This window comes from Haliaeetus albicilla, chromosome 4 (assembly GCF_947461875.1).
Source record: "Haliaeetus albicilla chromosome 4, bHalAlb1.1, whole genome shotgun sequence".
Lineage (NCBI taxonomy): Eukaryota > Metazoa > Chordata > Aves > Accipitriformes > Accipitridae > Haliaeetus > Haliaeetus albicilla.
In genome coordinates, this window is record NC_091486.1 from 22,074,770 (window position 1) to 22,092,207 (window position 17,438).

Consider the following 17,438-nt stretch of genomic DNA (forward strand, 5'->3'; position numbering starts at 1 on the left):
TCTTCACTAGTAGTAAATCTAGATCATGATCTTCAGCTGCAGTCCCGCATTAGAGGCATGACTTACCTTGCTTAATAAGATAAGAGCAACTTTATCCCATGCAGACCATCAAATAATTCTGCAGAATATTCTCCAAAACCTATGGGGTCTACAAAACATGCCACAAACTCTAATGGGGTAGACTAAATTAAACCTACCTACAGGATATCCTATTCTATATGCAACAGTTGGTTATTACAGAGTTATTACAGAAACCACAGGTCTTCCTGCTGTCCATTTGTTTGGAATAATAAACAAGCATCATTTTACCCTCTGTCACTAGAATTTCCATTAGCCATCTTGACAGACACACAAAATAATGAGAACCTCCAAGTCTCTCTTCCTCCCTGCACGCCCAGAGCAAGGCCATGTAATTATATTGTCAAAATCTGGCCCATAACATTTAAGCTGCATTTTAGACAGCCATAGCTGTCGCATTAAACAATTATAATCTTTTGCAATATGGCAACTACTTCATAAGCAGTACCAAAGTTACAGCAATAAAGCAGTAGTGACATTCAGATTAGATTTGCTTCATGACTACATTAAGCCTAATTATATTCCTTTTTAATGCCCCACACCATTCAAAGGACACATAATGACTATCATGAACATATTTTGTGTCTCATGAATGAGCTTTTCCAGTAATGAGAGCTTGACTTACATATCTAAAACATGCACATTAGAACAGAAAAGCATATCTTAAATGAAAAAAGCATATATATGCATAAATATATTGAAAAGCATATCCTTATAAAATGAAAAGGCATATTATACATATACCTACACAGTCATTAAACAGAGAATAGATGGAAAAAATTTGCACTTCATTTTGTTTGAACTGCCTCTTTTCAACTTGGTATGGGGTTAGCTCTACGTCACCTCATGTCCGGCTCCCTCACAGCTGTTACATGTACAGAACGTGCAACAGTAAACCATGCTCTGACTTGCTCTCCTCAAGCCTCACCTCACTTTGACAGTTCAAACTTTGCAGTAGATAGGATTAATTTTGATACTGGTAACACACTAAATTGTTACTGGGCCAGTAACCAGAAAATTTATTCTACCTTTTGTTCTTACGATTTTAATTCATCTTATAGTTGAAACAGATGATAAGGCAGCACAGAGGTGGAAGAGAATTCCTAAAGCCCACCAAGGGGATGCTTATTGTTTCTCTGCCATAGAACCTGAGCCCTTGCTGCCTGCTATATGGTAGAAATTATGGGCCAGGCAGTCGATGCTCCCCATTCAGCAGAAATGTTAGTGGAGATGCAAGCAATGTACGCATCCTTAGTTTGAAGGTGGAATAAATCCCATAAATATATGCTTTGTCATGGGATGACTAAGGGAGAGAGCTAATTTCTTGCCCCATAACTAGCTGGATTTCAAGGAGGTGCCAGGATTTGAGATGCAGGAAGCTTACAGCTCTCTGTTGCACTATATGTATAGTAGCAATCTCAGAAACACAGTGCTGCCTCCATTTACATTACATTGAACACTTGGGAAGCTCTTGCTGGAGGGACCAGAAGATCCTTCCATTTTAAAGCTTATTATCAGTAGAAACTAATAGGCAAGCTTCCTTCTCACAAAGGAAGACGAAAATTTAATTTGACATGAGTGAAATTATTTGTTAGATGTCTCTGTGAGCATACTAGTGTGCAAGACAGAGGAAGCACAGTACTTCTATCATAATAATATCAATCCTTAGGATTTATTTCTTCTACTCACTAAATCTCAAAGTACTCCATGAACAGAGGTAATGTGAGGTAACATGGGTTCTGTGACAGGCTTTAAATAAGAGAACAAATCACCACCAGAATCTGGAGTCAAACTAAACATAGATAACCTCAGAAATTAGTTTACACAAGTATCTTGTACAGTGCTTTAAACTCTCAACAATGTGCTCTGTTTATTACACTGCAGTTGTCAGACTTGGAGACACAATGCTAGCCTGTATATTTTATAGGATCTTCTGATTAGCCCATAGGTCATATTTTTCACAACTGCAATTCAGCATGATTTTTGCATTGGAAAAGCTGTATAAAGCATATGCAGGAAGTCAGCATCTCTTATGTAGACATATTATTATACTTCCTTTCACAAAGTTGCATTAGCCTCATGCCCACTGATAGGTAACAAGTTGATGGCATAGCACGTAAAGCCAGAACCAGTCTTCCTAGTCACCTTCGTCCCCTTCCAGTCTAATTATACATTGTACCTATTCATGCAGCTTTCCATATCTGCTGGTCAAAGTCTGGCTGCAGTAACAGAAATGACTTGACATCTTCTGTGTTATAAAAAACCCTGTTCCAATTTTTATGGCAACAAATATCAATCATAATAATAACAGTACTCTGCTGTAAAATGACTGTTCTAGTTACACCACTTACATTAGAATTTATTTGTGAAGGCCCTTCAGAGGGAAAAAAAAAAAAGAAAAATCCAATTTACTATTAGCTGTCAATGTGCAATTATTTTTATTTGCCTTTAGGAAACATCAAGTGGCAGTCAGCACGCGGTATCAAGCAGCATCAGGGAAGCTGAGTGCAATAAAATGACCTCCAAAGAAAGTCAGACAGAAACCTCTCAAACACAAGAGGTAACTGTATCAACTAATAATCATGTCATTGGACAATTATACTGATGCTGATACATATCTATCTGCTTTGCTTCTTCCTCCTTTACCACTTGGTACACCAAGATTTGGATGTTCTGCTGATAGCCTCCCTCATTAGGCAGTGCATAACAATTTTTTTAAAGGTGTTTTATTAAATGTTTTTAATTTATTATTGTTTTAACATGGTAATTAAGTTTCCATTCATATTTTTCTTTGATGTAACATTTTAAATACACTTGCAGAAGTATGGGAAATTCTTAACATATTGCACTAAATCCTGTAGTAAAGTGAAGGTTTTGTGCACAGGTTTCTCATCACGAGCAAGTTACTCATGAGATAAAAATGCCTTCTACGTTCACTCAGCACACTGATGAAACAGGTAAGAAGTGGCATGAGAATAAAGGCTCACAAAGGAGCAATGGCAGATGTCTTTACTCGCACAGATGTACCACTCTTAGCATATGAACATGAAAATGCACATCACTCCGAATTCTCAGCAAAGCACGTTCATTGAATTCAATGGGACTTAAAAAACAAGTTTAGAATTCAGTATGGAGAGATGGCTTTTGCAAAAGGAGGTGGTTTAAAATATGCACTCAGTTGCTTGAAAGAACTGGGGACCTGAAGAATTGTCTGAAAACATAGGCAAACACTAGCCCATCTATATACAAAATTGTAGATGAGAAAGGTTTAATTTATAGCTGAACTGAATAGCCTTGCAGAATATGACCACAGTGCTAAAACACTGATGCTGCTGCAGTTTAGTACTGGTAGTAGAATTCACGCATTATATTCTCCCACAGACCCCAGTCAACCTTTAGCCCTGCCACACCACTCAGGTACGGCAAAACAGTAGGTGATAATGTGTCCCTCAACAACTATTCTGTCATTCTCTCCATGGATTTCTGTTCATGATCAAGTGAGTCTCTAAACTTCTGCAAGGCTAACTACAATTTTTCTAATGTAATAATATTTTATAATTCACTGATAAAGCAAATTTCATAAAATGCTGGGTGGAAGAAAAATTATCTTTGTTATTCTTCTTCCCATTGCAGTAATCAATGCAGCTCAGAACGAAGAGCTCCCAAAGACTGTAACACAGATTTTAAAACAGCAGATTGAAAGGACAGCTCAGGAAAAGGCTGTTCACACTGACAGAGAGACTGCAATACCTGCAAAAGAAGTAAAGGTCTGTGTTTTTAATATGAAGGATCTTTCTTTATGCAAATTAGAAGTGATGAAGTTAAGACATTGGTCCATTATGCAGTCTGAATTTCTATTTTGACTAACTGTGATTAAAAATGTAACCTACGAAAGTGGTGGGAATATATGGACTTTAGGAATTAAGTGCACATAACATAATATGAAGTACGTTAGAAGGCTCAACAAGTACTTACAGTAAGTGACAAACACAATTAAAAGTAGACCTTTATAAAAATTTTTGCAGACCTGTCCTCTTCTGCTGAATAGTCTCCTTTTTCCCTGTTTTGAATCTGTAAATATGTATAATTTCTGTCACCACAGATTCTCAGAAGCATAGAAAATGTCACTTTCAGAAGAAATGAAAATGAGCATAAGCTACTGCATAACTTCACATTATGCTTATAATGCAAAGTCTGCATTTGTTGCAGCAAAACCTCCAAGACTGCTCAATCATCATTTTGCATTTTGTATGAATTCTGCATTTCTTTTCACATATATTCTATGGTGCAAATAGCACAGCTCTTAGTTCAAAAGATTGGTTTTATGCCTTTTGAGCAATAGCTGATGGATTGTGTCTTTCCAGATCTTATTATAATCCTATTGCTTGGATCCTTGCAGAAATAGCTTTTGTGAAGAATAGAAAAATTGTTTTATGTTACCCTACTTTAAAAAAAGACAAAACAAACCCTTTTTTTCCCTGAAGATGGAAAATACATACCAGGAAATTACATTGCCTTCAACAGTTAGTTCATCTTCTACTGCTACTACTTCAGAAAGCAGACTACAGGAAACTTCTACACCAAGGGAAAAACAGGAAGGAACTGCTACATCTGCAATGATTTGCTTCAGATCCCATGAATATGGAAGCACAGAAAAGTTTTCCTTGACAGCAACTTCCCAGTCCACTGAATTGTCCAGCTCTCCAACACAGCCCACTGTCTCCCCAGATCTGTACTCAAAGCAAAGCAATTTATGTGAACCAAGATGTTTATGCACACGTTTCCACTCACAATTAAGAAAATGCTTAGAGAAACATTATCTGAATGAAACTTCTAATATTTTATCTGGTGAATCTGAAACATGGAGCATGATGTCAGATGTGCAGCAGGCTAGATATGGCTTTGCCTTCATTATTCAGATGCTCACAAGACCAGAAAAACAATGCTTAGAGTGGCATGAAATCTGGAGAGGAGAGGTCCTCTCTACAAGATGGGTCTTTGAGAACCAGCCTTTCATTCCAATTAAAGATGACCCTCCAGACCCAGACAAAGCTAGAAGCATTGCAGACCAGGAAACCACTGCAGCTGGAAATGTTAAATACATAGCCTGGATGTTTCAGACCCAGCCTCTTGATGCACTGCGTGCACGTGCTCCGATCTCCGCAGGAACTATGGACAAGGCTCTTGCATTAGTTAGAGGAGCTATTTGTGCAGTCACGTGGATGTTTGACATGCAGCCACTAGACTCTATGAATAAAAATTATCACAATGAGGAACAAATATCAGATGAAACTCACATCCGAGAAGGTTCTAGTGGTGCTGTAAAGACTCTGAGGCACATGCTGGAAGCACAGAACCTGGATAAACTTGGGCAGCTCAACTCAGTGGATGTCCTTAACTTGTTGCAGCTGAGGTCTGAGCTGAAAGAGCTTAAAGGAAGCGTGAAGAGAAGCATAAATTTTGAACCTCAGCCATTGTCTCTTACCAGAGACAACTTTGGTCAAAGACTGGAGAATGAAGTTGTCCATAGAGAAGATGCTGAAAAGAGGCATGGCAGAATAGCAGCTGCATTTGAAACCTGTGACCAGCAACGACCTGGTGGAAATTAAAGTGGTACATGGAATCTCAGTGGAGGAAAACACAAGCAGTGCTGTGCACAAGGCAAAACAGTTGAAACACAGCCTTGGCACACAGAAGAGTCAGGGGAACTAAGTCCAGCTGAAACATCGTCACAAAACTCAAACCAGCAAGATCAAGGTCCTGCACAAGATGCAGCAGCCCCTGTAACACCACAGCAAAGCACACTTTCTGATTCCAAATTTGATGGCAATGATACGCAAGTAGTACAAAAATACTACGTAGCAATTTAAATAGATGTCCATGAAGACCAGAAGGCCGAGAAGCTGAAGACACAGGAACAGTCGTGAAAGCCTCTAGCTACTATCTCTTCCACCATTATGAGCATTAACGCTACAAGAGCTATCCTGAAGAATTATATAGAGCAAAATAAAAAGATACTAAAAATAGATATTAAAATTAAAATAGCATTACTGCTGTATTTGAGAAATATTAACATGCTAGAAAATGTGCACAGAATACACCTGACTTCTCATGCTTAAAATTAATGCAACATCCTCTTAACTGAGGTAAAATGTTGCCTGCATAAAATAGCTCTAGAGATAAGATAATGGTCATGTTTTGTGCTCATCTGTTTTTAGTTTATTAAAGCACAAGATGTGACTTAAGACAAAGTGAACTACATTTTGAAGGGTTTCCTGTTTGAGTAAAATTACTAAGACAGTTTACAAATTAACATGCAATTTTAAATTTTTTTCTGCTATTTCCTGCTGGGTGATTTTAACAGTTGATACAGCCCTAGTCTGAATTAAGGCAGCAAACCCATTTACCTGATGTCAGCGTCCAGGTTTCACATCACTAAGGAGTAGAGCCACTCAGTGTCCCTCAAAAAGCTAAGCCTGTTATTTGTTTCATATTGAAGTAAACTTTTTAAATATATGAAGTATGTGAATATATATGAATATTTATATATGAATATGAAGTAAACATTGAAAATAAAACATGCCTTCTTTCTCATGGTGTATGTGTTACTTAAAAAAATATATTAAATTAGTATTTAGATTGCAAAGTTATGCATTTGAAACTTAGAAAATATTACATATGCTATTGCATGATGGACATCAATGTTCTCCTTTTGTGCATCTATTTTGGGCACTGAATATGGATGGGATCCTGTAGGAAAACCAGATGTTACCATAGCTTTAGCCATTTGAAATACGTGAACAGAATGCTGATGCTTGAATGGCAATGAAAATGGCAGAACAAAGCTGAACGCTCCTGTACCTGCATAACTCCTAAACAGAAAGCTCTGCTTTTGGTTTCCCAACTCTGTGCACTGAGAAGGGTGCTACCTCTGTTCATGCTAGAAGCAGAATTAAACATGAGTGTCTTGTGAGCCTGTAAAATGAGGCACAGTCTGGTGGTAGTCCAACAAAATACTTAATGTGGTGGGTTGGCTGCCATCTAAGTCCACACCCAGTCGCTCGCTTGCTCACTCACTCCCCCACAGTGGGATGGGAGGAAGAATCAGAAGAGCAAAAAGCAAGAAAACCTGTGGGCGGAGGTAGAGACAGTTTAACAGGTGAAGCAAAGCTGGGGCACAAGCAAAGCAAAGTAAAGAATTGATTCACTACTGCCCATCAGCAGGCAGATGTTTAACCACTCCCTGGAAAGCAAGGCCTCAACATGCACAACTGTTACTTAGGAAGACAGATGCCATAGCTCTGAACGTCCCCTCTTCCTCCTCCTTTCCCTCAGCTTTTACTGATGAGTGTGATGTCACATGGTATGTAATATCCCTCTGGTCAGCTGGGATCAGCTGTCTTGGTTGTGTCCTCTCTCGACTTCTTGCACATCCCCAGCCTACTCGCTTGGGGCGGGATGCGGGGTCACAGTGGGAGGGAGAAAAGGCCTTGACACTGTGCTGCTCAGCAATAGCTAAAACATTGGTGTGTTATCAACACTTTAGCCACAAATCCAAAACGTAGCACCATATGAGCTGCTGTGAAGAAAAAACATCCTAGACGGTCTTGGTATACGTAAGCATGTTACCAGTACCAGTAGAATACTGAATTCTCTATATGGTCAAGCCTCTGGATTTCATTTTGGATCTCTTCTGTCTGGTAAATATTTATGATTTCAAACAGTAAGCCAGTCTTTCCCTCACTGATTTTGTAGGACCGTTCATGTGTGGTGGGTTGACCTGCCAGACCCCCAACCAGCCACTCTCTCATTCGCCCTCCTCAACAAGGCAGGGAGAGAAAATAGGACGAAAAAGCTCGTGGGACAAAATAAAGACAGGGAGATCACTTACCAATTACCTTCACAGGCAAAATAGACTTGACTTGGGTAAAATTAAATTTATTAGCAATTAAAATAAATTTAGATGGCGAGAAACAAACACTAAAACACCTCCCCTCCTGCCCCCTTTTTCCCAGGCTCAACTTTACCCCTTCACTCCTGATTCTTCTACCTCCTCCCCCTGCCCCCAGCAGCACAGAGGGGATGGGGAATGGTAAACGGGGGGGCTGGGGTCAGTCCATACCAGTTCCTCTCTGCTGCTCCTTCCTCCTCGCGCTTTTCCCCTGCTCCAGCGTGGGCCCTCCACAGGCTGTAGTTCCTTCTGGGAATACCCACCTGCTCCAGTGTGGTGTCCTCCACGGGCTGCAGTGTGGATATCTGCTCCAGCGTGGTCTTCTCCACAGGCTGCAGGGAAATACCTGCTCTGCTCATCTCCTCAACAGGCTGCAGGGGAATCTTTGCTGTGGTGCCTCCTCCCCTCCATCTTCTCTGACCTTGGTGTTCACGGGGTTGTTCTCACACTCTTTCCCCTCAGTCCTCACTGCACATGCACCATTTTGCCCCTTCCTGAACACCTTTTCCCGGAGGCACCACCAGCATGGCTGAGGGGCTCAGCTGTGCCCTGCGTGGGTCCGCTGGAGCCAGCTGGAACCGGCTGCGTCCAGCACAGGGCAGCCCCGGCCTCTCCTCACAGAGGCTGCCTCTGCAGCCCCCCAGCTGCCAGAACTTTGCCACTGACACCCAATACATCATTAATTTTCATGAAGATGAATACTGGCTCCACTATTCAGTCCTGGAAGTTACTTCGGGATAACTTCCCTTAAATTCCCTCTTTCTCTTTGTTTTTCTCCTCTCTTGACTGTTGCCTTCTGAGGCACACTATTGACTACCCCACTAAATGAAGTATAAGCATCCAGCGAGACAGTTTTCCAGGAGACGTCACCTTTTTTTCCCCTCCCAATTACCTTATCCCTTTCTGTATCACAAAGCTCATGCCTTTCCTTTCCTCTCCTCCCTCTTTGCATTCAGAATACTTGCGTACCTAAGAATATTACGCTGATTCCTTATGTTTGGCTCACACCGCCAACCACAAGCAGTCCGTGCCTAGCGAGGCGGGAGGCATGGCCGCAACACTGCACTCCACACCTGCCCAGCCCCTCTCTTTGTCCGCCTGTCTGGGGACTAAGCTGAGGCTACATCTGATGCTTCCTATTCATGACCAACAATTCTTCGGGGGATTTTTTTGCTTGTTTGTTTTTACTGGTAGTTTATTCTTTGTGCAAGTTCTACATTATTTTGAAGATATTTAATTTTCAGCATTCTTCACAGCTGTCATTATGGGCACTAGAGATATGTGGCAACTAAAGCTGTAGTTATGAAATCTACATCACCTTCTGTCTTGATTTGTGAATTGCTATAAAGTCAATACCAGCAGGCAAATCAGAAACAGACAGAATGCTGAAAGGGGCCAAATTTTCGGCTGATGTCAAGGGGCATTCCTATTGTCAAAGGAGATATTATACAAGCAATTATTTGGTGCACCCTATTTGTCTTTGTCTGCTGGTACGGTTTTCATAGCAACTCAGAAATCAAGACAGAAGAGCAGCATGCATTTTTCCAAGCCCAACAGATTGTCCATTATTTCCTTCTGCCCCTTACTGGTACGAAATAAACCTTCTATCCATGCTTTGTACTTTGCAGGGAACTAGTTTACTTTATAATTAATTATACTTCATAAAAGAAAGGATTTTATATAGTTCACTAATATAATTGTAGCTAACTCAGTCTTAAAAATTAACTGAAGAAAGTATCAGGTCTGAAAATGAAAATTGTAAAAATCACAAATAATTACGTCCATAGCATATCTGGACCATATGAGTGTACAGTCTGCAGGTTACCACAAAAGTGGAACTCCCTGATGTGCTTCTGGCATGATTAAGCAAAACTTCCTCATCAGAATTTCAAACATCTGCCCTTGTTTACTGATCTCTAAATCACATCGTAGACTCAAAGATTATACATACATTATACTCAATTCCACTTATACCAGTAAACCTTTTACTATCCTATCTCATTTCACAAAATAAATAGTTATTACAAATAAATGGGAAATATTGTACCTGGTGCAGTGAAGTGAGTAGTCCTTTCAAATATATGGATTTCTGAAAAGGGAAAGGTGAGTAGTTTTTCACTTTCAAAGCATTACTGTTAGTTGAACAAAAATGAAGCCCTAAAATTGACAGCTGAGATACCAGTTAATGAATAAAGAAAATTACAGTTTTAACAAAACATATGGACTGTTAAAAATAAATCATAATATGTGGCTTAAACTAACTTGTAACTTTTTAATATGTGGTTCTAGAAACTGCAGATTCAGGAAAATGAAACGTGCAGACTCTGTCAACAGAGGGTTTACCCAATGGAATGCCTGGTTGCCGACCAGCAGAATTTTCATAAATCGTGTTTCCGATGTCACCACTGCGGCAGTCAATTAAGGTAAGAAGTAACTGCATGTTCACTCATAGAACTCTGCAACTGAATATAAATACAGCTGGTGAAATTATTTTCAACTGGGCTATTCAGCCTGTAGGATGTTTGGTTGACAGGGAGGTAACCTGGCTCTCCCATTTCTTCTCCGCTACTGACATCTCTACCATGACATGGAACAAGTCCTTTAAATTCTCTAAAGAACTGCTTCATCACACTACCTTCCAAATTCTCCTGCATATTACTTCCTACTCACTGTTCCAGACCTTCAGTAGAGCTCATGAACCACAAGCAGTAGATACAGAAACTTTGGTGGAATTTAAGACATCTGAATGCAGATCAAATTTTCTCTCACTTTTCCTCATCCATAAAATGAATGATGATGGTTCTCTGCATTAGCAAACTACTCTTGCAACCTTTATATGAAATGAAGTATTTATTGCTCTATCAGACTGCAAAGGCTAACAGTTCTGATTTTAACACCTTTGAGGTTAGTTACACACATCTCCTTTACTTCATTTAGGAGCAGAATCCAAATATAAATGCAAATTTCTATAATTCGCAAAAAGGCCAAAGAAAACTGGCACTGTATTTTCTCCACCTATTTTGTAGAAAAACAGAGGATTGGGTCTTTACTATGATGAAGAAAAAGGTCCCAACAAGCCTGAAGTGCTGTAGAACATTCCTGTCTGAAGCCTATGCTGTCCAACAACTGAATAAGTTTATGTTCTTTCTTAAATTGCAAAGCATGACTCTTCTCCTTCATTTTTACTTTGAAATTGTATGGGAATTTGCAATTAAAGGTTTTAGATACTTTGGGGGGGGGAGGGGGTCAGAATTGGCCAATACATTGAATTTGCTCTCTTTTTGCTCTTCCTTTCTTTATATATACTGTCATGTAAGGGTACTTGACATATCAAGTCAAGTGTAAAATTCACAGTAGGTTTATGATATGTAAAAGTATAAAACAAATTTTCTTCCATTCGGCAGCTTGGGAAATTATGCATCTCTCCATGGAAAAATATATTGTAAACCCCATTTTAAACAACTTTTCAAATCAAAAGGAAATTATGATGAAGGTTTTGGACACAAGCAGCATAAAGAATTGTGGAAATTGAAAGATCAATGTAGCTCAGTTGGTAATATTCATGCTGAAGAAACAAATCCCATTAATAGTTTACCTGTTGATCCTAAACCAATTACAGAAACTGATCAAGACTTGTACTCAGGTACTGAAGGTACTCATCCTGATATTTTGGATAATAATCTGAAAAAATCCACAGAAAGAGGTAAATTAAAGATGACATGGCCTCCTTCAACAGACAATACAACACCTAAGAAAACATTTTCTATTGAAGAAGTGGCTAAAGTAAATAAGCCAAACTGGCCCCCAGAAGGTTTTGCTCAAGAAGGTTCTAGTTTACATACAAATAAATCTCTGGGCAATAAAAAGGATCCTCAGAAAAAAAATGCTGAGACAGAGCAAAATAAAAATAACACTGCAAATATACAACAAAATCAACACTCATCCTTTAGCTCTCTGTCTGAAAAAGAAGCTACAAATACCTGTAAAGCAAAGAAAAATGAAGAAGGAAATAAGGGAAAAGATGAGGAAGCTGGGAACGTGCAAGATAAGCTGAATAAAACAGGAGGATCACAGAAAAGGGAGGAAAGTGGAAAGGATACTAATGAAGGCGATAATGTAATTGCGCATAGTGCTGGGAAAGAGCAAGAGAAAAAAATTAATGAAACCGATGATTCAGAAGTTGTACAGGTTACTAACATTGATGATGTAACAGTACAAAAGAATCACAAAGAATTCTGCTTGAATAACAATAACAATAATGCCACTTTTTCACATCTAAACATTTGTAGGCAGGAAACAACTCTCTCAGCTACATCTAACCCAATGACAGCCTTAAGTCATGCAATTTGCACTGTATCGCAGCATGCCTTTGCAAAGCTGGAAAATCGGTCTGGAAATGAAGAAATATTTGAGATACAGTATCACTAGAATAGCTCTCATGATATTTGTGTAACTGTTTCACTGGATGAACAGAACTCAAAAGATGAAGATGCTGTTACCTCTAATAGTCTTGCTCAATTTAATAAAGATGCCACTTGTCAGAAGTCTTGTACTAATAGCACATTAGTTTTAAAGGAGTCAACTAATACAACGTTCCCTGTTGATACTGAGTTGGTATGCATTAGAGAAGAATCAAAATATGACAAAAAACTTAAATACTACTTTATCTGACACTCTGAAAACATCTTTGCTTAAAAAAAGACAACCTGGTTTTAAACTGTGGTCTAATAGACTCTGTAGATATAACTAAAAATTCCAGCAGCCCATATTCAAAAGAACATGGGAATTATGATACAGAACTGAATGGTATTAATGCCTGTCAAGGAAGTGAAATAATCAAAGTGTCAAAGAATGACATAAACACAAGCTTAGATTTAGTGAGCTCAAGATATAAAGCTGTTCCATCATTCCAAGGCAAGAAAGTCAAGTTCAAACAGCTCACTGTAGAAGAACAAATTAAAAGAAATAGATTCTATGATGAAAATGAATAAAACAGCTAAATGACCAGCTACATCTGTCACTCATTATAAAGTATGTCATAAATAGGTATTTCTTCAGTCCAGTTATTTTAGTCCTTCTTGAAGAATTTAATATCCAGAGATTAGATATGAAAATTTGTATTATATACTGTCATTTACTCAGACTTTATTTACTTAGTTTATATTTAAGGCAATGAAGATGCATGAAATAGAATTTTTTCAGTCTGTAATTAAAACAGCTTCTCTATGTTCCTGAACATTGCAAGAAATATTTTACTACATAACTGTCCTGCAGAAACATAATAATCCACTTTTACAGTTTAGCATTTGTAACAAATCCAGATGTGAAACACCTGGTGTACACAAAACAAGAAAAAATATTCCCATAGGTTTTTTCTTATGTATTATCATTATTATTATTATTATTATTATGGTAACTGAGCTGTTGCTCCATGACATATTATGTACATTTGTTGTGTGAGCTCATACTGGAAGATTTGGGTTTTGGTTGGGTTTTGGGGGAGTTGGGGTTTTTGGTTTTTTGGTTTTTGGGTTTTTTTGGGGGGGTGCAATATCATGCAGTAGTTAGTCTGAAATTGACTCATTATTGAATAGTAACCACAACTGGTTGGTGAATAGTACTGTTTTGCTATATTCCTAGAGCTGCTACTATGGCATTATATTGTATGACAGAAAAAAAAAAAAGTGTGTCAATTTTAACACAGGATAAAAACAAACATCCTAGGCAGAACGGGAACAAAGTTTGGGAACACTGGGCAATTAAGACTAGTGGTTGTTTCAGTAACTAATTCAAAGTTATTTTAACTGAAGCAGCTCTCCAGTTTCATATTTAAACCTGTACAAACTTATGCAGATTTAGCACTTTTTTTCTTAACATGTTTATGGATTAACATTTGCTCTCTTAACACTATACCAGTTTGCATGAAACAGCAACATACCATTTAACTGTTGACAATGCATAATAAAAAAGCACTTTACAAAAAAGTATTTTGTGAAGTTTTTTTAATATGAATTTATACGTATGATTTTCCTTAAACAGTTTGTGAAATTCTTCATGCGATAATTACTTTAATCTAAAGTGTTTGTCAGAGTGAAAGGGAAGTATAATCAAAATACAGTTTTCAAAATAATTTCCGAAGTATCTGACAGAGACAGGTGTTTGGAGTAATTTACAGGAAAGACAGGTTGATGTTAAAACATTTCAGAAATTATCATGCATAGTCCTAGAACAAAATATCTGCTGCACTACAACTCATTGCCCAAAGCAATGGGATTGTGGGTAAGTGGGATATTCACATGTGACTCTTCTTCTACACCTACACAAAACCAACTATAAAGTATACACACATGAGAAAAGTTATACATAATATTTCTTCCACAAGAATACTTCAAGAGAGTGAAGCCTCCCCTTTATGCATCATGCTTCACTCCTCTGAAGTATTCTCATGAAATGCAGAAATATTGAAAAGACCCCTTAAAATGAATGTTCTTAGGAGAATAATTAGCCTTCACACAAGGCACTCAGATACCATTGTATTTGATAACTTTGTTAAAAAGCATTAGCCTATAGACAATTGTGAACATTTAAAAATTATTTTGACAAGATCTCTCTCCCTTATTCCTCCCCCTCTCCCCATTTGGCTGTAACTATGATAAATTATTTTTAAAGCCCCAAAAGATTAGTAAATAGATCTAAACGACTTTGCTCACTTGAGTAGATAACACAACTAAAAATAACATCAACAAAATTCCTGCTCAGACAACAAAAAAAAATCTCAGAAAATGCAAGCCTGAAGAAAATAAATGGAATTTGTCTAAAATATTTAGAGCTCTACATGGACTAAACTTTTAAATCTCCCTTATTCCCCAAAATTTCTTACTAGGTATAAGATCAGTTTTGACTGTATTAGCTAGGAAAGAGGAATGATCTTGAGGGTGAAATGGTAGGTGTTTGTTTATGTGCACATACATAGGTGTGATCATATGCAAGTTAATAATTCAAATGAAAAGCTAATATGGTTGCAACATTTGTAGCCAAAGTACAGTCCTGTGCCAATTTTCATTCTCCTGCATATTCTGATGAATTTAAACATGTATCCTACAATTTAGAGGAGTGACAGATATCAGTTATGATAATAAAAACTCATTTACACCAAGAAATTAATGCCTCTGAAAATATCCTTACAAAATACAGACCTTTTTGCTTCCCCTAAACAAAATAAAAACACCACCAAAAATGAGTCACAGAAAAAGCGTGTTCCCTTTGGCCAGCTAGAGATGATGGAAATAAAGGCTTTGATGAAATAGTAGAAAAAAAGCAGGACTACAGGGAAATCTTTATTCCCAGAGGGAATAATATATAAAGACAACATACATAAATGACATACTGTATGGGGCAAATCTCCTTGGATATTCCATCTTCAGGATTCTGCTTAGCATGGGACAGACAGAATTGCAGAGCCTTCCTCTAGTGGATTCATTAGCTTTGCATTCTCTTCTGTCAGTGGGTGGCCTTTTTTCTTCCTCCAGTCATGAGGATGAATGTTAAGGAGAAATTAAACGATATTGCATAATTGTTTCTTTGAAACACAAGCCAGGTGTCCCATCATACTGTCTTGGAGTTCTTATACAAATTATAAGGATGACACCCTGTAAACCTGTTCTAGAAAGCTAATAGCCATGGGTAATAGAATGTAAATTTTCTGAAAAAAAAATTTGAAGTAGAAGAGTTCTTCAGAACTTCAGCCAAAAGCTTAGAGCAGGAGTAATCAGAGACAAGATAAGGCTGGAACTCACCAAGATTGTGTGTTTGTCTTACTTCCTTTTCCATAGAAGGCAAAAGAGATGGGAGATGGTGTATGCCTGAGTCACCCTAATCTATACATACAACCACAGAAGTCACACTCTGGAGAGAATGCATATAGCAGCTGAAAGTGAGATTGGGATAAGAGCTGCAGCTAGAAAGTAGCAACCTTACAGATTTTCTTTAAATTAAATGCTAAATGAATAGTAACTCCTTAGCTGCCAAAAAGCCTCATACATTTTGGCAAAACCATATGGATTTACTGCAGCCAAGGAGCTGGTCTTTATGGCTTTAAAAGAACTAACATCCATTAGAGCTGTACTTTTGTGAGAGAACGCGGTTATTCTGAGTTTAAGTATCTTTAAGTTAACCTCTAGGCTTTCTAAGTTTTAGTACCCAAGTTTAAATAACTGGTCATCATTTTGTAAAAGTCCCATTCTGTGAGGAGAGGCTTGATGGCTTCTGAGAGGAATCATGGTATCGAAAGGCCCATTCTCTCAGCAGAACTTCCTCTGGCTACTCCTAGGTTTCACCCCTTAGCTCATGGACAGGATTTTTAGCGGTGCCTAGGATGGGATCTTACAGTCATGGAGGGCAGAGCTGATCCATTTCCAGCACAGCTGCAGCCAAGCACTGTTCAACAGCAAACTGCACTGACAAGTAGCAATGAAATGAAGTTTCTCTGCACCATTATTTAGTACAGGAGACTTGCAGCCTGAGAAGTCTATTTTCACTAGGTATTACTGGCTAGTGAAGATGTTCTACTGCTTTTAAAACACAGCAGGGTTCACGTATTCTTCTATACTCAAAAGCACCAATTAGAGAGATTAAAGAGCCTGATTTAATGTCTTGTTAAAGGAGCTTTTGAATTGCTGGGCCAGCACTGGACTTTAGAGGACTTCTAAATTTGCAGTCCCTTTGCAGCTTCATTAACATAATTGGCACAAAGTCTTACTTAGAGCTACTTAAATTGTTTTTATAGATGCAGCAGATCAACTGATCCCTTTGGAGTCTTTATAGAGTCATGGGCATCCTCAAAACTATAAAGGGACCTAAATAACACTTTTACTATACTGCTGAAGTGGACTCCTCCTAGGTGAAGGCTTGCTGAAAGCAAATGCTTGATTACTGCAAAAAGTATACTTATCTTGTCTGTCCTTTGTTAAGCATTTATCTCCTTCATACATGTTAATAGGCATACCTACACTAGTATGTTAAAAGACAGTGCCTAGCATGGACATTAAAACCATGCCAAGGATCTGCCTTATTCTAACGCAGAACATTTCTTGCAATATCCCTCCCATAAATAATTATAGTTCAGGCCTTATTTTCAAAGTGCAGGATGATTATCAGAATTACTTATATAAGATTTGGGTCACTTCAGTCAAGTACACCTCCAACTGTTAGGTATAATTGCAAAAACATTAGCTACCCTGGGTACACTCACAAAAACAGGAAAACATGAAGTCATAAAGAGACAGATTAAAACCTTTGTCTCTTTTTATGCTTTCATCCATTAAGAGGCACCTAACTTAAATCCTTTGGGTGAACTTTACTGACTTTCACAAGCAGCATTTCACCTTGTATGTGGGTTACATTTGATGAT

General features: G+C 38.2%; 1 protein-coding gene across 1 annotated transcript in view; it reads left to right on the forward strand.

The window, feature by feature from the left end:
* The window catches only part of XIRP2 (xin actin binding repeat containing 2), a 51,824-nt gene extending 39,003 nt beyond the window's left edge, over positions 1-12,821 (forward strand). The window contains exons 7-11 of the mRNA XM_069782955.1: positions 2,531-2,638; positions 2,963-3,035; positions 3,712-3,845; positions 10,319-10,452; positions 11,434-12,821. Coding sequence (XP_069639056.1) covers positions 2,531-2,638; positions 2,963-3,035; positions 3,712-3,845; positions 10,319-10,452; positions 11,434-12,457 — 1,473 coding nt within the window. The 3' untranslated portion in view covers positions 12,458-12,821. The remainder of the gene's footprint in view (positions 1-2,530; positions 2,639-2,962; positions 3,036-3,711; positions 3,846-10,318; positions 10,453-11,433) is intronic.
* The last annotated feature ends 4,617 nt before the right edge of the window (positions 12,822-17,438 follow it).